Source organism: Choloepus didactylus, chromosome 22, assembly GCF_015220235.1.
Source record: "Choloepus didactylus isolate mChoDid1 chromosome 22, mChoDid1.pri, whole genome shotgun sequence".
NCBI classification, from domain to species: domain Eukaryota; kingdom Metazoa; phylum Chordata; class Mammalia; order Pilosa; family Megalonychidae; genus Choloepus; species Choloepus didactylus.
In genome coordinates this window covers 13,487,871-13,513,411 of record NC_051328.1, presented here as the reverse complement: position 1 = coordinate 13,513,411, position 25,541 = coordinate 13,487,871, and the positions used below count along the sequence as shown (strand labels likewise).

Here is a 25,541-nt window from a genome sequence, read left to right as displayed (position 1 = left end):
GGGATGGCCCATTAATGTATGACAAGGAGGAAAAAGAGCCAAATCACAGGAGTGGAAAGAGTGAAAACCAGCAATTCCTCTGTTTTGTTTTCAAAATAAGGACAAGTTCAACAACCTGCCCTCTGGCTGGCGGTTGGGTGGGGTGCTCGAGGATCTCACACCCAGAGGGAAGCCAGCCTCAGGTTCACTGTGACCGTAGGTCGGGCTGGACCCAGGCCTCATCCACTGGTTCATCCAAGGCCTGGCAGCTCCGCACAGCCCAGGGCGAGCGGGAATGAAGGCAGCCACTTCTCAGCCCTAGGAGGGAGGGGACGGGGGCCTGGGAGAAGGAGAGGGGCTGGTTATTAGTGAATCCTCTCACCCAAAGGGGCTGGGGGAGGAGATTTGGGCGATTTTTATACTCCAGACGCTAAGGGGGTAATTATCTCAGAGAGGGAGGGAGGCACTTTTGTTAAAAACACCACTGCACGAGAGGATGCGGCGGATAATGGCAGGGTGCTCTGTGCACTCCCAGGGTGCCGGGGGGCCCCAGGAGATGGAGGCGCTGCAGGAGAGGCCAGACCAAAAAACAAAGAAACGGCACAACTAAAACCTGCCAAGTCAGAGCCCGGGAGGGAGGTCCGGCAGGAACTGAGTAAACACTCGGGAGAAGAGGCCACAGCGAGGGCCCGCGGGGAGGAGGCAGGGGGCTCAGGAGTGGCCTCGGAGGAAGAGCGGAGACATAGATGTCACCAGGCACTCCAGTCTTCAGTGTGACCAGAGCCGGCCCGGGACTTGTGCTCACTCGGGAGAGGAGAGAAACCCCCCACGGAGGAGGGGACTTCGCGGTGGCAGGCACTAGCCATGCTGGGGCAGACAAAGTATGGGACACCAACAACAGCAGAAAGGAGGCAGCTCCAAGGCTGCCCACCTCCCACCCCCCGGGGGAAGGCAGGAGAGTGCCCACCGCCTCAGGGAGGGGTAGTGAGGGGCCGGGCAGGGAAGGAATGTGGGGTATCCCTTGGGGTGTCCTCCTGAGGTGAGGGTGGAAGGAAGGTTCTGGAGGCATCAGGCCCAGTTGCCCTCACCCCTCTTGTCAGAGCCACAGATGCACAGCCCACACCAGCCAGCAGCACCTCCCTGCAGGCCCATCACCCCCACAGGTCAGCATTGTGACAGCAGGCAGGGGTCCCTGAGGGCCCCCCTTCACCCCACCGAGCCTAACAAAAGGGCTGGTCTCTGCTCCTGTGCCTTGAAAGACACTGCTGCTGCATCAGTCCAGACAGGAAATGACAGAGCTTAGACCAGGAAGTGGATTATAATAAAGGGCCTTGCTGCCAGCTGCCCCGAACCATCCTGGAGGCTGTCCTCCGATAATCCAGGTTTCATAAGGCACTCAAGATCCTGTCTTAAAGATAAGACATACCCTCCTCGGGGATGGGACTGACGGCCTCACGTACTTGGATCCCCTGCAGCCCCAGCATGACACTTTGTCCCCAGCACTTGTTGCTTGGTGGCTCTTGGGCTTATCTCTTTCTGCCCGGAGGCTGGTGGCGGGGAGGCAGGGATGGGGGTGGGGGGTGTTGGGAGAGAGGCTGGCAGGGGAAGCTGGGGAAGGGCTGAACAGCCCACTAAAGAGTTGAGGGGCTGGGCTCCTGGCTCCACCATCTGTAAAATGAGAAGGGGCTGGGACCATATCACCAGCAGAGATCCCCCCCCCCCCATCCCTGACATCCCCCAGAATTCTACAAGCAGTGGACTCTGAGTTTTTCCTTGCAGGGAGGTGTATCACAGCGAGTGGCTCTGGGAAGAGAAAGGGCCAGGTGTTGACAAGGAAACCTGGGTAGAAAACTCTGGGATCAAATGCCTGGTCCCCCAACTGCGGGCCTCTTGGGCAGCAGACCTGTGGCCTCCGAGTGCCTGGTCCCGCTGCTCCAGGTGGCCTGCTGGTGATTCTCCCTCTCCTACCACCCAGTCTTGTGCAGAAAAAGCAAGAGAAGGCTGCAGACGAGGAGCACCACGCAGCCTTCCACAGCCTGCTGGTGTGAGCACTGCCCAGAGGAGACCCTCTGAGGGCTCAGGGCTGCCCCAAACCAGGGCTGAGAACAGCCTCGCTCCCTGCTGGCTGTGTGACCCTTTCCTAGTCTCGGTTCCTCATCATTAACATGGGGACAGTCCTCCTGCAGCGCCTCCCAGCCACAAAGGCTGCCAAGGCCACTATGAGGCTGGCGGGTCTCAGCCGACGGGCACTCAGGCCAGCCGGAGACAAAGCCTCTCCGGGCGGCTGAGGATGCCCCGCACGCACGCGTCTAGCCCCGACGGGGGGCACAGCTGTTGTTCTCATCAGGGCTGGAGGGAAGGGCGCGGTTTCCTTATCAGCCACGAGGTGGCGCTCTCGGCACCAGGACCGCGGAGGGGCGACTCACCAGCTCGGCGGCGTCCTGGCCCCGGAGCAGCGGCTTCTCCTCCGGGAAGCGCAGCTCCTGCAGCCCGGCCATGGTCACGTCGTGCAGGAGCAGCCCTGGGGAGGAGGGCGGGGATGAGCATCGGGGCCTGCTCAGAATCTCCTGGCGGAGAAGGACGGCGGGACAGCAGGCACTCGGGGCATCACCGGGACCGGTGCATCCCCCCCCTCCACCCCTACCCACCTCCCCACCAAGCACAGCCCCTCCTGAGCACTTCACCCAGGAGACCCAAGGCTCCATCTGCAAGATTGGCCGGCCAGGGGGCACTGTTGCATTATTTCCTCTTAAAAGTGACAACAGGTTTTAGAAAAATACAAAAGCAACACATGATCATTCCTAAAACAACTACCATCAAAATTCTGCATTTACTGCGAAGCAGAGGGGTGAGTGTGGGGAGCCAAAGGCAGGATCCTAAGCAGACAGAAGTCCCTGGTCCTGGGGACATGGAGATGGACAGAGCTGAGAACCCCATGAAGGGCCTGACAGGACAAGCCTGGGGTGAGGATGGCCTGGGGGTGGGGAAGAGGCGGGCACTGGAGGCGAACCAGGCAGTGCTGTTGGAGGGGGCGGTGCCAGTCAGGACGTGCCACCACAGGAAGGGACCAACTTGGTGATGACAGAGCCCTCAGCCACTGGACCCACTGAGTGCTGGGTGACTGACATCTGAGAACCTGGGGGGGGGAGTGGGTGCCACACGTGCATGTGCGTGTACTCATGCCTCGGTGTGTGTGTGTTTGGAGGAGCTAGCAGTGGGGGAAGGAAGATGACAGAGGGGGCCCCAGGACCCTGCAATTCTTCTAGAACTGGCACCACCTGCCCTCAGCTGGATTTTAGGACGGCATAGATCAGAACGCGCCAAGAGAAAAACTCGCTGAGACTATGAACTGGAGATTCATAAAGGAACTTTAAATGGTCAACAAATACATGGAAAAATATTCAAGCTCTCTAGTAGTCAAAACAATTCACATTAACACAAGATACTTTTTTCTCTTTTTCTTTTTGCCAATGGAACTGGCAAAGTTTGCAGCGCTGGCAAAGATGCACTCAAACTGGCACTTTTTTATGTTGCTTGTGGGTGTACACATTGATATATCTTTCTGGAGGGCAGTTTTGCAAAATGAATCAAAATTATTTAAAGGATTCATATTCCTGGACCTGAGGGAAATAACCCCCTCCTTGAGGGAAGTTTCCTAAGGAAACCATCAGGAAGGGCACCCAATGATTTATTCAAAAGAAACTTCCCCAAAGTGCCATTTTTAATAGAGAAAAACTGGATGCAACTAAATGCCCAACAGTAGGGGACTAGGTGATTAACTCACAGGTCAATCACTTGTAAAAACTGATTTAATAACATGGGGGAATGCTTATGTCATATTAAAGAGAAAAAGCAGTTACAAAACAAATATACAGTAGTATCCCAATTTTGAGAAATAAATATGAATATTCCCACAAAAAAGCCTAGAAGAACATACATCAAAAAGTTAACAGGAGTTATCCCTGGGTGGTGGACTGAGAACTAGTGTCTATACGATGTGATCAGAAAAAAAATTCCAGAGATTGTTCGGTTGAAGAGCAGTAACAATTCCTTATTCTTGCTAAGCATTCTGCAGCTCACAAAGCAATTTCTTGTTCTGTTTTATCACACCCTGGTGACAAGTGAGATAAGGAAATCAAGGCTAAGAGCAGCTGAAGGACCTGCCTGCATGGGGCCAGGGCTCGAAATGGGTTCTAGTCCTTTGCTCCCTGCTTTTTTTTAAGGCCATGTTTTATTTGCTGATTAATGGACAAAAGGTAATGTAATTTATTTTCAAGTATTTTCTTGGAAGTCTGTGCTCATAAAAATCATGAAAAGTTGGAAAGACTGTTAAATCACGGAAACTTTCTATCTTTACACAATACTGTTCGTACAGAAATACAAATTAAATATAAACATAATCATGATAATTTTATGTAGATTTGTTTTTTGTGATGTTTAGTTATATATAAAAATTTCTTGATTTTGATTGTGAAAAGATCAATACCAGACTGTATTACTACCTATTGACAAAGGGCCCCAAAGTGCTTACTTTAGCATTAATCTTTTACATTGAGTTTTCTAATTTGACATCACTTAAAAAAATCAAAGGGTATTATGTCCATAAACCAAAAAATAATTTGGCTGTAATGTATCATAAAACACAAAGAAACCCCACACATCTATACAATAAACATTATCTATGTATACATACACGCACTCACCTTCATAAAACCAAGCCTAATGAGGTGCTACTTCCAGTTCATAAAGTAGATTATTTAATATATGAGGTGAGAGTGCTATGGAAACAATGTGAGAGCAAAATAGTGGGTGTGGGAGTGTTTGGGGAGAGGAGTGTATTTTTAAAAGTTGCCCTTGAGGGTATCACCAAGAAGAGGTCACTTGAGCAAATATGAAAAGGAAGTAGAAGAGGATGCAGATGTCTGGGGAAGAGCCTCCGTCAAAAACCTAGATGTGGGAGTGAGTTCTGGTGTGGATGGATTCCTTCTTCCCCTCCTTCCTCCCTCCCTCCCCCTTCCCTTTCTTAAGGGTCCAGGTGAAGCCCTCAGTCTTTCCCTTCTGCCCCGAAACACCGAAAATCCCCACCACCAGGTTGGTCAGAAGATGCCCCCTGCCCCTGCCCTTTCCAACCCCCTCGCTCCTAGGGCTTCTCCCTGCGGAAAGCCAGTGGCTGGGGAGTGGGTGCATGGTTGCCTGGCCATCGGGGGGCACAAGGCCTCTGGGTGGGCGCCCGTTTCTGTGCAGGATGTCCGCCACGAGACCAGGTTGCAGCTCCCAGCTTTTTCTGGGCTCCCTCCTCTCCCAGGAAAAGCAGGAAGCATCGGTCAGCCCTACAGAGTTATGAAGACAGAGCCTTGCAAATGCATGGGGGTCCGCCGCTGGAGTCTGTTCCGACATGCTGGGGCTAGGCTGGGAGCTGCTGGCCATCCAGGCCCCGTGGCTGCCCAAGCAAGGTCTGCAGAGCCTCCTGGGAGAGCACCCACCCTCGGCAAGAGGAGGCCCGGCAGGGAGGCTCTGCCCCGCTCCCAGGGCCCTGCTCTGCCGGGCCACGCCGCCACGCCGGAGTGCTCAGTTCCCAGTGGTTTCCGGGGAAACCAGCTCACACGCTGCAGATGGGCTGTATTTTTAGAAAGGCGTCCTCTCCCCTGTCCCACCCTTCCTCTTTCACGCTTTCTGATGTGTGCACACTCATCCGTCCATCCGGTTGGGAAACTGAAAGAAGTCCTCTCTCCACCTTGGAAAACTTGTCCCCCAGGAGGACTTTTTTAGCTGCCTGCTTTCCTGAACACGCAACTCAATTAAACGCTCTGCCAGCACTGGGGTATCCCCGGCTCAGCCAGGCCTGTTATGAAACCACGCTGGAGACCATCTTCCCCAAGGACGGAGCTATTAAAAGGGTTGAGAGTGGGTAGCGCAGGGACAGATGGGCTGTGAAGCAGGGGGTGGTGGGGAAGGGGACAGCAAGGGCGGTCTCAGCTCAGGGGGGAAACAGGGACAGCACATCATGATGTGGGGCTCCAGGATAGCCCAGAGCCCACGTTCCCACAGGGTGGTAGCAGAAAAGCTTTTTTTTCCCTAAGAATGTTATGATTAAAAAAAAAAAAAAAAGCAGCTGGATGATAAGTTAAAACAAAAGGAGACCAGTGTCAACCTGCCACAGTGAAGCCTGGTTAAGGTCTGCAAGGAGTTAAGCAGCAGAGAGCAGGGTGGGGTGGGTGACCCCAGGGGTCTCTGAAGCACAGCTGGCCCTTCCCTCTGCAGTGCTTTCTTTCTTTCATCTCTGATTCCCCGAAGGCAGCCTGGGGTGTTAGAACCACACAGGCTCAGGCTCGGGATGAGCTCCAGCCCTCCTATTTATTAGTGGTTTGGTCTTGAGTTCATTGAAACCACGGCCTGTATTTCTTAGCTTTATTTGGGGCAAATCCCTTAAGAGATTCCTTGTCTAGAATATGGGAGCATTAGCTTTCCTCTGTCTGCCTCAGAAGGCTTTGAGGTGCCACAGGGACAACAGAGAAGAAATTGCCTGTGAAGCGGAAGATTTTGGACACGTTTGAGTGGGTGATGGGGTCTTCCTCGGCTTCTCCGGCCTCCTTAAGAGCACCCTGAGGGTGCCTCAGTTTCTCTCCCCGTCTTCCACTGGAGAGGAAGGATTCACGCCTGTAGGAGAGGGGCTCAGCTAGTGCCCATCAGAAAGAGATGGTAAGGGGACAAGGGTGAGGAATCACAGCCACTTTGGTTGGGGCTGGGATTGGGGGTAGGGGGCAGAGACATGTGAGAGGCCCCTCCACAGCAAAGGAGAGTTAGGGATAGTGGAAGGGGCTCCTGAATATGATGTGGGTCATGGATTGGATTCTTGAGGAGGAACTGCATTGCTTTCTCATTACTTTTGGCTGCTAATTGGTGCTTCTTTACATGTGCTTCCATGCGGAGATTGCGCCACGTGGATCCTCAGATTATTAGTGTTAAAAAGGAAGTGATTCCTATTGTTGGTCCAGCAGTGCCAGCAGTGATTCAATAAATGCTTAGCGGAAACTGATGAAAAGTAGTTGCAAACCCTCAAGAATAAAGCGATTGTTGAACACGAAGAACTGGTCGGAGGGGCTAGTGGCCGGGGATGGCAGGGGGTATCTGGAAACGGGTGTGGGCATTTTCGGTGGTCTCGACGACCGGGGGCTTCTACCAGCTTTTAGTGCCCAGGGACCAGAGCGGCGGAGGGTCACGCAGTGTGGGGGCAGTGCTGCACAACGAGGAGTCGTCCACCCCCAAAACACCAGTGGCTGTCCCACCCGGAAGCACTGGAATTGAAGGTGAAGAAAGGCACGAGAGGAACAGAGTCAAGTCAGTACATTCGGAGAAACTGCACAGATGAGCTTGACCCTCTGGGACAGGAAGTGACACAACAAGGGGAGAAGAGAGGCAGAACTGTGGAAAGGCTTGTATCCTTCCAACCGCGCGCGAGAGGGGATCCCCGGGAGGTCATGGTCAAGGTCACAGTCACTGCCCTGCGTATGTGCTCCCCTGGCAGACCTGGTAATGAGGGCTCATTATGACGAGAAAAGCCACAAGCAAATGAAACAATCCAGACCGGGAGGGGTGGGGGCGGGGAGGGAGAGAGGGAGGTTCCGGGAGAACCTAGGGGGGGAGTCTGTGCTGAAGATAAAGGACGACATCGCAAAAGGGGAGCATATGGCCTGTGCATCACAGGGTTAATTCAAACCCACGCACTCAAAAGCACTTTGAAAGGAGCCCCAAAATCGTGGGACCCCGGAAATCAGGGAATCACCTTCTTATTGCACAGTGTAGGGAGCTGGGGGCCAGCTAGGCTGCTGCCCCTCCTATCATTCCCTCCCCACCTCACCCCCCGTCGTTATCCTGACCTCAAAGGGCTGGGACAGCGCTGGGGTGGGACTGGAACGGGGACTAGACCCTCCCTCAGTGTCTCCATTTGCACAAGGAGGGAGCAGACAGGTGCAAGTCCGCCTGTGTCAGATGCAGGAAGGGGGCCAAGATCCCTGCTCTTAAACCCCACCCGCCATGTATCCTGCCGCCCCGCATGGACAGGGGAAGTCGGCCCAGCATCATTTCCTCTCTCTAGTTAGAGCCGGTAATTAATGCCCAACCTGAACCCCACCAGTTCTGCTTTTTTCCTTTATGTGGGCCTAGGAATCCCACACCTGCCCTCCCCACTGCAACACCAGCATCCTACCAAGACACGAGTCTTTCCAGCACATTCCCCTGGGCTCAAGGCAGCTGGAGTTGGGTCCTGAAGCTCAGAGCTCAAGGGCTGACTTCCCCCATGGGAAGCATGTGCCTTGTTCATGCTGTCCTTTGCCCGGAAGGCTTTCCCCATCGTATCACTACAACAACAACAACAATTACTGTTTTCTGAGCACTTAGTATGTTCCAGGCATCATTTTAGCATTTTACAGGTATAAATTCATTTACTCCTCACAATAACTCCAAGTTGGTACTATCATTATCCCTACTTTGTAGGTGAGGAAATAAGGCACAATGTGGTGATAGAACCAGACCAACGCTTTACAATTGGAAAGTGATGTGTCCTGGATTTGAGCCCAAGAGGTCTGGGTCTAGAGCCCATAGCTAATCTTGGGGATCCAACACATCAGCAGATCATTGATGGATGGTTGTATGGCTTAATCTGTGTGTGGCAACTTCCCAGAGGCCAGAGACCTGATTGTGTCCATCTGTCCAACCTCATCCCAGTCTAGGCACAGCAGAGGCTAAATAACTGCAACTGAACTGAGAACAGACTGGAAAAACTAGAGGTTGACCTGTCCACAGAAGCTGCAGAAAGGGCAAAGAGTAAACACTCTTTAGTCAGATTCTACTGTTCTGCTGTCTTTTAAATGCATAAAATAGTACTCAAATGCACACTCCCAACCATTTTGGTACAATATTAGTTGACAGGGGCTGCTGAGGGGTTTCCAAGGCAGTGAGCCTGGCTGCAATCCTTGGAGAAGGCAGATGAAGCCTCAGCACATTCCCTCCTTGTGCATTTTAATCTGGCTCCTCTCCTCCCTCTCAAATTCTCCCTGTGCCTCTCAGCCAACCCTGGTCTTCCAGCAGGTCTTGCCAGAATCTCCCAAGGAGGAACAGCCTGGAGCATCAGTAGCTTGCCCATCCCAGGCTGGAGAAGGAGAAAGAAAGGGACCAACAGCCCAACTGAATAATGGGCTAAGGTCTGGAACAAGGAGTGCAGAGAAGAACCAACACACATGACATTGGGGACTGAGTGACATCCCCCACAAAGACATGTCCAGGTCCTGAACCCCCAGGCCTGCGGGTGTGAACCCCTTTGAACCATCTCTTTAAAGTGTGGACTCATTTGTGGATAGGATCTTTGAAGATCCTATTTAGATGAGGCAAAAATGAATCAGGGTGGGCCTTAATCCCTATGGCTGAAGTCCTTATAAGCAAGGAAATTGGACACGGAAAGAGAAGCCAAAAGAAGAAGCCAGAGACTGAGGCAGCTCCCTGTGGGACAGAGGAACCCCAAGGATTGCAGCAAACCAGCACCAGAGCACTCGACTCCAGGAGAAAGCACGGCTCTGTAGCCTTCAAGCTGTAAGGCAATAAACTACTGTTGTTTAAGCCAACCCATTGCGTGGTATTTATCGAGGCAGCCTTGGCAAACTAAAAAACATGACGAAAAAATATGAAAAGATGCACCACTTCATCAGCCACGAGGTAAACGCAAATGAAATGATGAGGTATCATCTTGGAGACTCCCGGAAGGAAAATACTTCATCTGTGCAGTCCCCGCTGTCCACAAAAAAAATATGCAATACGTTTTGGAATGAAATGAATGAATGAATGATTCTTCACCCAGATCGGCGAGCTATCAAAAGATGAGCAGTATCTCGTGTCGGTGAGTTGTGGGGAAATGGATACACAGCTTCAGACCTGTTGGCCTGATTGCAGTGAATTTAACGTTATTTGGAGGGCAACTTAGTACTTTGTAACATGCAAACACCCTTCAATCTGGCAATTCTGTTTTTAAGTATTTATCCCAAAGAAAAGCTCCCATGAGTACACCCAGAGGCAATGCACAAGGAAGCTCACTGAAGCACTGTTTGAAAGGGTAAAAAAATGGAAAACAACCTAAATGTACATCAGGAGGAGAATGGTTAGATAAACGATGGAACATCTACACCCTGGAGTACCGTGCAGCTATAAAAGAAAATGAGGCAGCTCCACTCAAACAGAGAGGGGAAACATTCTAAAATATGCAGGTAAGAGAAAAAGGCTTGCCACAGAATGTTAAGGATAAACAATCGCATTCATATAAAAAATATATGCAGTGAACAGGTGTACATATTTACAAATTCCAAGAAAAAGTCCTCAAACGATTCATGGTAAACCAGAGCAATGTGGGGAAGCAGGTAGGTTTGGAGGGAAGGGCATAACGGGAGATTTGATATTCTATACAACAAATTTTAGCAAATTTGTAATCAAACAATTGATTATAAGTCACATCATTATTTTATCTATCAATAAGAAGGGGAAAAAAACACTGCCAATTTAATTAAGACATATTACTTACCCCTCATTTTAAAATAATTTTAGACTTAGAGAAAAATTGTAAAAGCTTCCCTTAATGTTATCATGCTATAGAACCACAAGACAAAGATAGAAACCAGGAAATACACTGATAACAATACTGTCAACTAGTTTATGGACCTTACGTGAATTTTGCCAGTTTTCCCAATAATGTCCTTTTTTGGGTCTGGGATCCAATTGAGGATCCCACACTGCAGGTAGTTTCATGTCTCCTTAGTCTCCTCCAGCCTGAGAGAGTCCCTCAGTCTTTCCGGTCTTGAAGGACATCGATGTTTTCGGAAAGTGCTTTTCAGTTATTCTGTAGAACGTCCTTCAATTAGGTTTTACTGTTTTGTGTGTGTGTTTGTTTATCTGATTAGATTGAGGCACTGCATTTTTGGCTGGAATCCCCCAGAAGTGGTGTGTACCCTTTGAGTGCATCAGATCAGAGGGTACCTGATGTCAATCTGTCTCATCACTGGTGATGTTAACCTCCATCACTTGATGAAGGGGGTGCCTGCCAGGTTTCTCCACTGTAAAGTTACTATTTTTACCATTTTAATAAGTAAGTATCTTTGGGGAAGATATTTTGAGACTACACGAACATCCTGTTTCTCATCATACTTTCGCCCACTAATTTTAGCAACCATTGATGATTCCTGCCTACAATAATTATTACTGGGGTGGGTGCCTACCGATTTTCTATTCCCATCATTTCTTCTGTATTTATTAATTGGAATCCTTCCATAAGAAAGAGCTTATTCCTTCTCCTCCATTTATTTATTTACATCAGTATGGACTCGTAGATATTTGTTTTAGTCTATGGGTTCATTCTGCTGATATAATCATTTATTTCATTGTTCAAAGTGTGCCAGATTGGGCCACTGAATGTTTCTGCAAGTTTGTTCTTTGTCCTTTCAACACACACTCATCATTTTTTGGGTACTTTCTAATTTTCTTGCACTGCAAGATGTTCCAAACTCATTTTTGTATTTTCTCTGCCTCAACCCTGGAATCAACCACTTCTCCCAGGAGTCCTGGTTCCTTTTTTTTGGAGAATGCTATTTGGAAACCAAGATCTGAACCCGAGGAATACTCTTTGCTCCTGGGTGTTATTGCCTCCAGGCCTCTCAGCAAGCAGAGCTAGAAAACCTCTGCAAATATATGAACATACACATAGCACATGCATCTACGTTTACTTCTGCATCCATCTGTATCTATATTAAGAATCAGGGTTATGCTGATATCTCTGATTCCAATCTAACAACAAAGGGTTTATTCTAGCCTTCCCCCTCCTTATTTGTAATTTTTTCCTCTGACAGTGAAAACCCTGGTTCTCATTACCTACAATGTATTTATTTGTTACCATTCAGGATTTTTAGTTTGTACTTACTGAAAGAACTCTTTCCAACTTAGACATAGATTTGTTTTTGCTTTTTTAAAAAAAAAATTTAATCACCCATGGTGTACAATCAACTGTTCATAGTACCATCATATACTATACACTGTGCCAGTTTGAATGTATTATGTTCCCCAGAAAAAACCATATTCTTTGATGCAATCTTGTGGGGTAGACACATTAGTGGGGATTAAGTTGGAACATTTGGATTAGCTTGTTTGCATGGAAATGTGCCCCACACAACTGTAGGTGATAACTCTGATGAGATAATTTCCATGGAGGTGTGGCCACACCTATTCAGGGTGGGCCTTGATCAGCAGAGCCATATAAATGGGCTGACAAACAGAAGGAACTCAGTGCAGCTGTGAGTGACAGTTTGAAGAGGAGCTATAGCCAAGAGGGACACTTTGAAGAAAGCACAGAAGCTGCAGATGAGAGACAGTTTGAAGATGGCCATTGAAAGCAGACTCTTGCTCTGGAGAAGCTAAGAGATGACAAACAACCCAAGAGCAACTAAGAGTGACATTTTTGAGGAACTGCAGCCTAGAGAGGAACGTCCTGGGAGAAAGCCATTTTGAAACCAGAACTCTGGAGTAGATGCCAGCCACATGCCTTCCCAGCTAACAGAGGTTTTCCGGACGCCATTGGCCATCCTCCAGTGAAGGTACCCGATTGTTGATGCGTTACCTTGGACACTTTATGGCCTTAAGACTGTAACTGTGCAACCAAATAAACCCCATTTAATAAAAGCCAATCCGTCTCTGATGTTTTGCTTTCTGGCAGCAATAGCAAACTAGAACATGCACTCATCACCCCAATCTATTTTTGAACATTTTGCTTACACCAGGAAGAATAAGAATAAAAAGTAAAAGTAAAAAAGAACACCTAAATCATCCCCCCCATCCCACCATACCTTTCATTCAGTTTCCATCCCCATCTTTTCACTCATCCATCCACAAACTAGATAAAGGGAGGGCGATCTACAAGATTTTCACAATCACACTGTCACCCCTTGCAAGCTACACTGTTATACAGTCATCTTTAAGAGTCAAGGCCACTGGGCTGCAGCTCGACAGCTTCAGGTATTTACTTCTAGCCATTCCAATACATTAAACCCCAAAAAGGGCCATCTACATAGTGCGTAAGAAAGACATAGATTTTGAAAAGCACTTATAGCTCTGTGTATTCATAAAAAGGATAATAAAAGCGAAATAAATTGCTTAATAGTATTCCTAAAGTTGTCTTAGGTTGCTAATGCATGTGCTTTTCCAAACTATACCGACTTCTCCAACATCAAGAACGCTGGTAACGTAATATTTCTTAGGAGTGCTCCGTGATTGTCTCCAGGAGTGTCTTCCAAGCTGCCGACATTTAATCTGCAACTTCTGATGCCCATGTGACGGCAGTAATAGCAAAGTCACGATGCCCATCTCACCAACAGACTGCACACTGCATCCCAATTTTAGAGATGTTAAAGTGTGAAACAAAATGCGCACCTTAGAATCGATATACTACAGCTTTTGTAAAGTTAGAAGTTGAGGCATCGCACCAACATGGGCATCCTTTTCTCTACGTGGCATGGCTCCAGGTATTAAACAAAGACATAGGAAATCTCCAGTCCTCCTGACCAAGGGAAATGCCAGGGAGAACTGGAATCCCAGCAGCATATTCCATTTGGGCAGCTCTGTAGGGAGCCAACTGGTGAAAAAGTCCTAGTGTGGCAGAGACTGCTAATTGTCCCGCAACATCTGCTCTCTCCTTCTTCCTTAATAATAGATTCCCCAAATTTTAGATGGGCAGGTTGGCAATGGAAATAAATCCTATTTCTGACCATGTGACAACATCCTGCCGATGAGATTTAAATGGAAGCATATGACTTTGGGGTAGTAGTGTTCTTAAAGGGAGGAGACATGCCATTCTTTGATCCTTCCTCCTTCCTGCTGGCTGAAATACAGGTGTGACAGCTGGAGCTTAAGCAGCTATTTTGGACCTCAAGGCAGTACACAAAGGACAGCAATATAGAAAGAGTCTAGCCCCTGAGAATCACAAAGCCAACTTACCAGCCCTGGATGGCTTATCTCCAAGTGCTGTTAATGAAAGAGGAAAATATACTTTGATATTGTTTAATCTATTCTTATCTTGGTTTTCCTGTCACATACAGTTGAAGCTAATCTAAACTTGGAGCATTTTTCTTGGAGACCCACCCTAACGTGCTCAAGGAAGTCAAGGAAAAAGAAAAAGATGGGGTTCACCCAAGGGAAAATAGGGAAATGCTAGGGCTGATTCAGAATCTGCACCTTCCTCACTCCAGTGGGCAGCACAGTCCACGAGGCGATTCTCTCCAGGCCCCTTGGACGAGTGACCAGCCCCTTCGAACATGCACCACAAGCTGACAACGGATCCACACAGGAACCGTGACCTACATTTTTAAAAGCAAAGCGCTCATTTGGGTGCTTTTTGCCACAAATTCTCAAGTTGCCTTCACACAGGTGCCTCAATTCAACTGCACCTCTTTGCCTAATTTGGCAAATTTCCCAGAAACAAAGATGCTCTTGTCCTGGATCTTTGTGCAAGATTCAAAGCAGGAAAATGAGGCAACAAGCCTCCTCCACTGCAGGTGTCTGCAAGATGATCTCCAGGGAAGAGAGAGCCTGAAGGAGCATCTTTTTTTCCTGGGAAAGTCCCCTACTCTTCTGAATTATCTAATTTATTAATGTTTTGATTAAACACTAATTTTGATGTGTTTCACCTAGCGGAGAAGGACCTCCCAGGGTTTTCCTGCTTCAAATGTAAAATTCCTGTGTTTGTGCCCTCCCAGCACCCAGGCCCTTTCTTCTGGTCACAGCACCTGGGTTTCCCCATCCCCAGACCACGTGGTTCAGGCAGGGGTGATTGTTTCCCCCGGGGTTCCAGGGGTGGCCGGGTGGACCAGGCCTGAGTCATTCATTCATTCCTTCATTCACCAGGTAGCAAATGAGCACCTACAACGTACCAGGAACTGAAGACAGAATGCTGACTGTTACAAAATTTCCTGCCCTTGCAGAACTTTCTGGAGTAGGGAGGTAAACAATCAACAAATTAATAAGTAAATATATGGTGTCTTAGATGTGCTAAGTGTAACGGAGGAAACAATGGCAGAGAGCAGGAATGGGGGCTGCAATCAAAAAACAGGGTGAAGTAGGGTAGTATGAGCGGGCCTCACTGAGACCGCGGCACGAGGTAACGCTGGCAGGCGCGAGGGAGTGAGACTGGCAGATGTCCGGGAAGAGCATCCACAGAGGGAACAGCAGGTGCAAAGGCTGAGAGGCAGGAGTTTACCTAGTGTTTTTGAGTCAACAAAAGGAAACCAGCGTGGTTGGAGAAGAGGCAGTGAGGAAGACAGAAGGAAATGTGGGCAAAGAGGTAGGGCGGGGGCATCAGATCACGTTTAACATTGAAGGTTGTATTAAAACTTTGGTTTTTATTCTGAGTGAGGTGGGAGCATTGGAGGGTTTGGAGCAGGGTGGGTGATATGGTCGGATTTTCATTTTAAAGGATCCCTCCTCCTGCTGGGTGGAGAAGAGCTGGAAAGAGGGAGACCAGTTACTGCAGTAAGCCTGGGGAGAGTGGCCGGGGCCTGCCCCTCAGCGGCAGCGGTGCAGGTGGTAAGAAGTCATCAGGCTCTGGGTATGCTCTGAAGGCAGACCCAAGAGGCCCTGCAGATGGACCAGATGTGGGCATGAGAGAAGGACGGGGGTCCAGGGTGACTTCGATTTGGCCTGAGCAATTGGAGGGGCAGAGTTGTCATCTATGAGCTGGGGAAGCCCTTGGGAAAAAGAGGTTTGGGGGGAAGGGTGAGGGGCTTGGTTTTAGACCTGAGCCAGGTGGAACTGCCAAGAGGCAGGTGGAGAGAAGAGCCTGGACTTCAGAGGAGAGGCTGGAGCTGGAGGATTGACTCGGGAGACATCAGCACAGGGATGGTACCCCAAACCACGAGACTGATGGGGTCAGCTAGGGAGTGAGTGAGAACAAGAGAATGTCCCAGGATTGAGCCTTAAAAAAAGGAAAGGAGGAGAAAGCAGCAAACAGAGTGAGAAGGAACAGCTGGACAGGAGGCACCAACACATAGTGTGCAGGTTGGGACCTGTCACCACAGCACCTGCCCCACAAAAGATGAACCACCACAGGTGAGCTGTAGAAGCATCTGGGTCCTCCAAGGCATTTGTTATGGGTCTTAAGACGCATGATCATTCTGCGTGGAGTGTACATTTCATTCATGGTTTGGAATTTAAACCAGCTGAAGACTAAGGAAAGGCAGGGGGTGGGAAGCATGCAATGGTGGGTTATTTTCTCATGACTTGGAGACCAGGTTCATTTTTGGTTGTTCTCATCCACACTCGAATGATGCTCTTGGGTTGACAGAACAGCATCACGCTGTTTTCACATCTGATCTTCATGACTTTCCAGTGGGCAAAGCCCGGCTCAGCCCCTGGCTCCATGGCCAGGGCCAGGGCAGATCTGAATCCCCGTCTCCAGCACAACCATTTAGTGCTGGCGAACACAGTCCAGGTGTCAGTGTCACCGATGTCAGTGTCAGGGGCTGCTGCAACAAAGCACCACAAACTGGGTGGCTTAAAACAACACACGTCTATTATCCTTTGGCAGTTCTGGAGGTCGGCAGTTCTCAATCGGTATCCCGGGGCTGGAGTAAGATGGCGTCAGGGCCACTTTCCCTCTGGGGGCTCTAGGGGAGAGACCATTTCCTGGCCTCTTCCAGTTTCGAGAGTAGCATTCCTTGGCTCAAGGCCCCTTCCTCCATTTCCACAGCCAGCAGCACAGCAGAGTCAGTCAGTGGCCATCTTCTGTGGTCACAGCTCCCTCCGCCTCCTCCCCAAAGACACTTGTGGTTGCATTGAGGGCCAGCCCACAACCCACGATCAGCTCCCCCTCCCCAGATCCTTATCTTCATCTCATCTGCAAAGGTCCTTTTGCTATATAAGGCGACAGTCGCAGGTTCCAGGGTCATCTTTGGGGGTCAATCACTGTTCTGCCCTCAACACCCCAAATGCTCCTGCCACCCACCTTCACCATGTTGCTCGCTTTGCCTGAGTGACCTCCTCTTCCTCAGACTTACGAAAACCAACTTCAACATCCCCCTTAGATGACTCCTCCTGCCTCGAGTTCTGAGAACACACCTCTCCACACACGGGACTTCACCTCCCCTGCCTCGGAATTCCCATGGGATTGGCTTGTCAGAGCCACAGCACCTGTCACTTCCCTCCATGCATCTTTAAATTGATTTTTAGTTTTTAAAAATACAACCTGGAATTCACATCATATATGTTCCCTGAGAAAAAGAGAGGTGCAAACAGAACAAAGCAAAAATCACATGTAATCCTATTAACCAGAGGAAGCCTCTGTTAATGTTTTGGCATAAATCCTTTTGTTCTTTTTTCAGTGCTAACCTATACATTGAAAAATATATATTTTTAAAACAAAAAACACTGTTTGGGAACATCTTTAGGACTCTGGAGCCAGACAGCCAGGTTCCAATTTAGCCGGGCACTCTCCAGCTGTGTGACCTTTGGCAAGTTACTTAACATCTCTGTGTCCCAGTTTCCACATCTGTAAAAAGGAGAAAATAATCACACATACCTCAGAGAGTTGTTATGACGATGAGTTAATGTATATTAAGCCCTCAGTACCGTGCCTGGTGCACAGCAAATGCCATAGAAGTGTGAGCTGTCCTCACCATTATTATTTCACATATATAAGGGGACATCTGTTGAAGTGAATAAAGAACCTTTTTCAGAAGAATTAGCAGCTGCCTGGAGTTCCCTGGTATGAATGCACTCCCGTTTATTTAACAGCCTCTACTGTTAGGCAGGTAGGTTGCTTCCAGTTTTTTGTTTGTTTTTAATAAATAATGATGGGATAAGTATCCTTGAACAAACACCTCTGTCCACGTCTTTGGTTTCTAAAACTCAACTGCTGAGTCACAGATCACAAATATTTTTAAGCTCTTGATACAACACTGCCAACTTGCCCTTCATGAAAGTTGCACCACTTCACCCTCCCGTGCGCAGAGGATCAGCGTGCCCCTCCCCCTGCCCCACCCCTCCCCTCTCCTCCAGCAGCCCCTGCCTCCTTGCTCATCTCGGGAAGGTGGGGTGGGTCCCCTCCCTTCTACATCACAGCAGCTCAGTACTGTTTAAGGAAAGGGATGAACTGGAAATGAGGACCCAGGGTCCTATTTTCAGCCTCCTGGGGTAGATCTATACCTCAGTTTCCCCCACATGTAAAATGTGGATCGACATACCTACCGACACTGTTTAAATGTAGTCTATAAAATTACATGGGCTATACACTCCATGCTTTAAAATGCAACCGAAATTCCAGAAAGATCTGGCAAAAGTTTTGCTTTTTAATCACACATCATCAAATGGACTTTAGAAAATTTCCAAGATCCAATACTGAAGTTCCCGAAGGCCCATCTCCGAGCCCCAAATCTGACATTTTAGAGCTCCCTTTGACTCTGAACCATCTTGGAAACACTTTTTGAGTAGAAATGCACAAAAACAATCACCTTCCTACTTGCAAATAGACTAATGTCTCACTTTTTCCATATCACACTGAAAAAAAAAAAAAAAATCACCCAGCACAAAAGATAGCACGAATCCACCCTCTGAGAACTGCAAGGAGCTTGTGCGGGTGCAAAGTGTCCTCGGCTCCCCCACAAGCATCATCTGGGTTCTCTCTCTCAATGCTAATGAAACAGGGCTCTTCGTCCATTTTATTGACGAGGAGACTGAGGCTCAGAGGAAGTAAGAGTTTGCCCAGGAGCTGAGAAGCAGAGAGGAGAGACCCAGAATTTCACACCCTCTGATTCCAAAGTCCGGTGCTCCAAAATCCCATCCCACACCCCTCTACTCCCCAGAACACAAGGACATGCTGGGCCCGGCTATGAGAACTCACCGGCATCCTTCCAGTCCCTCACATGGGGCACCCGGCTTTCCCCACTTGGGGTCGCAGCTGTGGACAGCTGGCCAGAAGGACCCAACCCCAGAGACTGTGCTCCACCCTGTCCCTATGATGGGCACCTAAGGGCCTAAGTAGGGTCTCCCCGAGATGCATCTCAGAGAGGCCTGGATTGTGTGGAGACCCCAGGGAAGGGACTGGACACCTTGGAGGAAGGGAAGTGGGCAACCCGAGGCCCAGGAAGGGGAGGAGCCCCAGGACACAGCCCTGCAACTGCCATTTGCTGACCACCTGCCAGGCGCTGTCAACACGTTACCTCCACCCTCTCATCAGATCCTCTGAGGAGCTCGGGCAAGGAGGTCCCACGACCAACCCATTTTACAGATGACATGTGGAACAGTGCCGGACCCACCAGAAGTCAGGCAGCCAGGCCGCAGGATGACTATGTGGGTGCTCAGGATGCAGGGTTGAAATCCAGCTCCACCTCTTCCCTCCGTGTGCACACAAGAAAGCAACTGAGCCTCGCTGGGCAAATGGGAGATGATGATACAATGGGAGAATGTGAAAGCTATACATCACTAAATACATATGAGTTTTAAAAAGTATTGGGAGGCAGAGGAAGAGAGGCAGGGGGCAGAAGTTATCCTGGAGGACACAGCAGATGGGTGGGTATGTGAGCCTAGACTCCATCAACAATTACTGAGCACCTGCTGTGTGCCACCCCTGACTGTGACCTGCTCGTCATCCAACGGGGGACACGGGAAAAAATCTCACAGATGCAACCCGAACAGAGAAAAAGCGGGGTGGGAGCAGATCCAAACTCCCTGGTAGCTGGCCAGCCAGGGCAGCTGGAGTTCTGCGTGACAGGGACAGCCAAGACCAAGGAACCACGAGGAAAGAAAGCCTGTCACCTGCCCTGACCAGGTATATCAATCGTGCTACCTCAGCAAGCCTCAAGCAACCCCAGAGGGAGGGGTCCCTAGCTCTCCGTCTCTTTTCTTTTTAATTGAAAATCCTTAATTTAATTGAAAAGTCTGAGAATGGTTCTCAGGAATATTCTGCTACTCTGCATTTAGAAACAGCCTGCAATGTTTCATTATCTACCTCTGGCCTTTGAGCCGAAGAGTTCAAACAATATATACTAAAAGGTATATATTTTCCTCTTTCTCCCATGTCCCCCACGCCCCAATCTCTGGAATAGAGCACTGCATGGTCTCTCCCCCCCCCCCCATTATCGTTATTCTGCTAATTTTTAAAAATTGTGGTAAAATATATGTAACACAAAGCTTGCCATTTTAACCATTTTAAGTGTACAACTCTGTTCGCATTAATCATATTCACAATGTTGTGCAACCATCACCACTACCTATTCCCCCAATTTTTCATCACCTCACAGAGAAACTCTGTACCCATTAAGCAGTAACTCCCTTTTCCCCCCTTCCTGCACTAGCTCTGTCTTTACAATGAGAAAACTGAAGTCAGAGACATTAAGCAACCGGTCTGAGATCACGGAGCTGGCATGTGGTGGGGCTGGGATAAGAACCCGAATCTGTGGGACAAGGAAGAGGGCAGGAGGAAGCTGGAGAGAGAGGAAGGCTGCAAAGACCACAAGATGGCAACGGGTGGAGGTGGTGGGGTGCTGCCTCCCCGGGCCTGGCTGGAGGTGCCACGAGGGAGCCTGTGTGTCCAGTTCCAGCCTTGCCTGGGGCCAAACCTGGGGAGTCCCTCAGATGGTGGAGAGGCAGGGTCCTGGGCCCTGTAGCCAGGAGATGAGGGTATAATGCGTTGGATCCCCCATGCATCCTGCAAGCACTCCTCCTCCAGGCCCTTCTGGAGCAGGAGAAAAGGAGGGGAGGAGATCCAGGAGTTCTGTCCTCCCCACGGGGCTCTAAAATCCATGAGACTGCAAACACTTTCCGTCCAGTTGGCCAATGAGCCCTGCAGTTTATGTGGTTCCCTTCGAAGCCAGTAGGCAAGTGAGTTCCACAAGGAAAAGCTGGCAAGGAATATGGGGTGGTCCTATCCCATGTACCATGGGGGGTGCCCAATCCCATGGCTAAGTGGATTCAGAAATGCCACCGATCTGGCACTTCTGAGCACCAGGCCAGGGTTTCAGGTGCTCCAAGAACAGCCCCCACCTTCCCTTCTCTGTGAACCTACCACTCAAGGCTATGAGTGGCCTTGGACATGCACTGAGAGCCCAAAACTTCACCTGACTGCCTCCCCCAGTTCTAATCTCCCACTCCAGGCCCTCCAGGCCCCACACCACTCCTTGCTCAAGACTCACACTGCCAGGCCTCTGCTTACGCCGCTCCCTGGTCCCTGGGCCTGCAAGGCCGCCTCCGCCTCCATTAATAGAAATCCTGGTTTTTTTTAGGGTCTAGTTCAAAATGCTGCCAAATGCTCAAAGTCTCTTTGCTCCCCTCCCACCCCCGACAAAGACTCCAGCCCGTGTCCTGGGTGCACCTGCAGACAACCTCTCCCTTCCCCCTCTTGTAACATGGCTCCTGTGCTCAGTTCTCTGGCACCAGACAGTACGGTCCTCCAGGGCAGGGACCAAACCCTCCCAGTACTAGAGGACATTTGCTGGAACCCATATGTCCCAGGCCCTGGTGGGGTCCACAGTAAAGAGAGACGGTGATCTGGACTCTATCCCTTTCCTAGCCCCCTTCCTCCTGTCTGGGTCTCCCCACAACCTCTCCCCAGGGGAGATCACAGGAGCCACCTGTGCGATTTACCCTTCATGCCTGGGAGGCTTCCTTGCCCCCTACCCACTTCCCTCTTCCAGGCAGAGCCCAGTGTTCCCGGCTGATCTCCAGCCACAGCTCCCTGGATGTGGGTTTCCATCGGGGCCACCTGCAGAGGGGCCCCGGGGCTGAGGGCCTCCAGTCATCAGGGTGCAATCTGGCTTCCCACTTCCCAGGCCACTGGGCGAGAAACTTCTCCTAGAAAGAGGCCGCTGGGATCTGTCACAGGGTGCAGGAAATGAGAGGCCCACGGCAGGGGTTCTGCAGAGAGCCCTGGAAGCTCTTTTCTCGGGGGTTTAGAGCCGCTGGTTGAGAGCACGGGCTCCGACCTCCCATTCAGGGTCCTGACCCGAGCAGGCTGATTGGACCCCACGGGAACAATCTCTGCCCACTCGGTCTCCGGGCACCAGGGGCGAGCAGAGGCGGGCGGGGCAGAGCCCCAAGTCCTCTCCCGGGGCTGGGGTCTGCACAGGGACAGCAAGCGCCCGGGCTAGGAGTTAGCTGGCACCCGTACTCCCTCCTGCTCGTACCCGAGCGCCCCAAATCCCGGCCACCGCGCCCGCTCCAACTCGGAAAGTAGCGGGTGGCGACGGCCGCGCCGAGGGTCGGCCGCGGGAAGGGCCGGCGGTACCTGTCAGCAGCTCGATCTTGTGTCCCAGCACCTTCATCTCGGCGCCCGGCGCGGCCCGGGTCGGGGCTGCGGCGTCGGGGAAGCGCGGGGCCCGGCGGGCGGGGAGCGCGCTCGGCGGAGCCGGGAGAGGAGCGCGGCGGGCGCGGAGCAGCAGCAGAGCGCGGAGCCAGGCGGGAGGAGCAGCCGGGAGTCAGGAGCGCTCTGGCCGCCCCACACGCCGCGCTCCCTCCTCCAAAACGGTTTTAAAAAAATCCACCAATTGCACCACCGCGCACCCCCAAAAGGCGCCCGCCGCCACCACCTGGTCGGGGTGAACTGGGGGAGGCGGAGGAAACGCGCAGGGTGGGCGGGGGTGACACCCCAGGAAGCGGCGGGAGGGGGGGGCCTGCGCTCGCCGCCTTAACAAAGAGGCCGTCACCCCCGGGTGTCCGGGTGGGGGAGGCGCGGGCGGCGCCGGGCCGTGGTCCCCAGGGGACCCCGCTCCTGGCTGGGAAGGCAAGGAAGGAGAGCGGGGGGAAAGGTTGGGGCGGTGGAGGGTCACCCTGTCGTAGGTGAATCGTTGTCCCCGCGAGAAGGCGCCCGGCTGGCGGGGCTGGGGTCGTGCGCGGAGGCTGGACTGCGGTGGGGAGCGCGCGTCACAGCCGCAATGGCCGGGGGCCCGGGGGCTGCCGGGCGAGGGGCGCGGCCGACTCACCGAGGGTGAACTGAGCGGGCCAGACGCGCAGGCGGGCAGCCGGGCCTCGGCGCCGCCGCCGCCGCCAACGCGCGGGAGCAGGTGCGGGCGGCTCCAGCCCCTGCGCGCCTCCCTCGGCGGCCCGCGGGCGGAGGTCTGGGCTGGGAGCTGCGCGCCCCGGGGGGCGTGTCCTGGTGGGTGCGGGGGGCGCGGGCGCTCCGCGGGCCTGGCCGAGCGCCTGGACCCTGCCGGGTCGTCTCCCGCACCCAGCTTCCACCCCCTGCGGCGGCGGAGTGCGCTGTGGGCGGGCGGGCCGGAGAGCCGCACACCGTGACACCCGAGCCTGGATGAGACCCGGGACGGTCCCTCGCTCCCCGCCTCTCACCTCCCGCTAGCGCCAGAGGAAGAGTGCCAGCCGCTCCGACTGGGCCGGGTGCGCTGTGCCGCCCCGCCCGCTCCTCCAGGCTCCTCCAGTCCCCTCCAGCCGCGCGGCGTCGGGTTCCCGGGGGAGGGGGTGGCCTCCATCTCTAGCCTTTGTTTAGATTCCCGAAGGGAACCTCAGCCCGGGGGACACCCCGCCCCCCATCCCCCCACCGCCTGGGCAGCTCGGCCTACCCTGGGCTGCCTGTGAACACCTGGGAAAAAGACCTGGGGGGTCGGGAAGAACCAGGGGCTCAGGGGCTCTCGGGCATCGTACCCTTTTCAGAGTCCGAGGGTTTCTTGGTGGAGCTTCTGAGGGAGTGACCTTCTGGCAGATGCGTTCTGGGCCCTCTGATCTGAGCAGATAAGAGAACTGGGAGGCACATGTCCTCCTGGGGGTCACCCCGATCTGGCCCAGGGGTGCTGTTCCTACCTGCTCACCCACTGGCACCCCAAGGAAAGCCCTGGATGGAGTCCAGCTGTGGGAATGGAAATCTGATGACCCAAACACTAATTTATTTGGTCAAGAAAGCCCTGTCCTGGCCTTTGGAGACAGGGTTCTGTTCCATCAGGGCTCTGCCAGTGACCTTGGGCCTGCTCTTGTCTTGCAGAGTGATGTGTTGCAAGCCAGGTGGTCTTTGGAGGTCCAGGGTGGGGGTGGGGGGAGGTCAAGAGGGGTCGCAGTCCCTCCCCTCCTTCAACGCACCTTTCAGCTGCTGGTTCTGGTCTGCTCCTGGCTTTCCCTCAGCTCTCAGCCCTGGTGGCAGTGAATCAATAAAGGCCAGCGAGGAAGCCGTGTGAGATTTTGGTGGCCAAGGGTGGGGTGTGTGTTCCTGTTTAGGAGGCAGCTGCCTTGGTTCTCCTTACAGCTCTGCAGCCCACCTTGGGAAATCCCTGCCTCTTGATTTCCTCCTCTGCAAAGGGGGGTGGGGGTGGTGACAGGGTGAACCTCTACCTCCAAGGTCCACAAGGCTGGGGTTCTATAAATGTATGTCTCAGGCCAGTCCTTAAGAGCCTGTAGAACCAGCTGGTTCTACAATTTCCTAGCTGTGTGATGCCAGGCAAGTTACTTACCCTCTCTGAGTCTCCATGTCATATTTTGTGAAACTGGGATGGTGCCAGCTTGAGAGGATTTTTGTAAGAATTAGTAAAGGAAACACTTAGAACAATGCCAAACACATGGCTTAAGTGTTGAATAAATGGTCGATACTGGCATTGATGGGGCAGTTATTGCATTAGGGACTCTTTCAGACTTTTCTGAATTCCACTCTTTCCAATCATTTCAGACCAAGTCATTGAACAAAATTAATTGTTGACGTTCTAGTAATGTAATTCCCGAGGCCTGGCCTGTTCTGAATCCCTCAGAGGAACCCAGCCCAGGGAGGCTGTGAAAGGCCGCCCAACAAGAACTCGGACACGGTGGCACGTCTGTGTGTGGCGTGGCATCTGCCACGGCCCTGTATTCACCTGGACAATCCGAGCAGCTCAGATAATTCACGAACCCCAAGTAAGGGTTTGTTCCGAAGGGTCAGCTTGTGAACCCCTACATGTGCAGACTTAATAGATGATGAAGAAATGTAACTGTAAGAACCTTCTGGGCTATTGCGTCAATTAAATATGCTTAGGGAATAAGCCAGGTACAAGGAGGAATAAAATCTTGTCAAGCAAAGGGACAGCCGGGGCTCTCTCCACCTTTAGCACCCTGTGGAGGAAGCATGATGTCTGGGGACAGGTTAGATGGCTGGGTTTTTAACAGCAGGAAAGCAGACTGCTGCCAAGGACCAGGCCGTTGGCTGGGACAGGGGGCCTCTAAAAAGTGTCCCCCCAAGCCTTACTCCTAGTTACCTGAAAGATGCTAGGTAAGTCACTGGCTTCTCTGGATTTCTGTTTTCCCATTTGTAAAATAGGCAGAAGACTGGCTAGCCTGCTCCTAAGCTGGAGATGAGATACAGCCTTTCTGAAGACCTTTTTGAGCCTTCATTTTCCCATCTGTAAACTGGGGCTAATGTATCAACCAGAGTGTTTAGTTGAAAGAACTAGAGACCCTGGTCTGCTCTTGGGATCTCAGGAACCAGGGCCAACGCTGCAGCATTGGGCTGGTGTCAAAACCACCACTGCCATCCCCAGGCACAGACGCTGCAGCCAGCACCTCTCCTGGACAGGGACACTGATGCT

General features: G+C 51.5%; 1 protein-coding gene across 3 annotated transcripts in view; it reads right to left on the bottom strand.

Annotated features, from left to right (window-relative positions):
* The window catches only part of NDRG4 (NDRG family member 4), a 39,455-nt gene extending 16,451 nt beyond the window's left edge, over positions 1–23,004 (bottom strand). The window contains exons 1-2 of one of the 3 annotated variants that reach the window (XM_037816197.1): positions 22,968–23,004; positions 2,406–2,500 (exon numbers count right to left, since the gene is read on the bottom strand). In XM_037816197.1, the coding sequence (XP_037672125.1) occupies positions 2,406–2,477 (72 nt within the window). In that variant the 5' untranslated portion in view covers positions 2,478–2,500; positions 22,968–23,004. Of the gene's footprint in view, positions 1–2,405; positions 2,501–22,273; positions 22,406–22,967 lie in introns of those variants that run through there. The other 2 variants (XM_037816196.1, XM_037816195.1) reach the window with 2 other exon arrangements.
* Between the last annotated feature and the right edge of the window lie 2,537 nt (positions 23,005–25,541).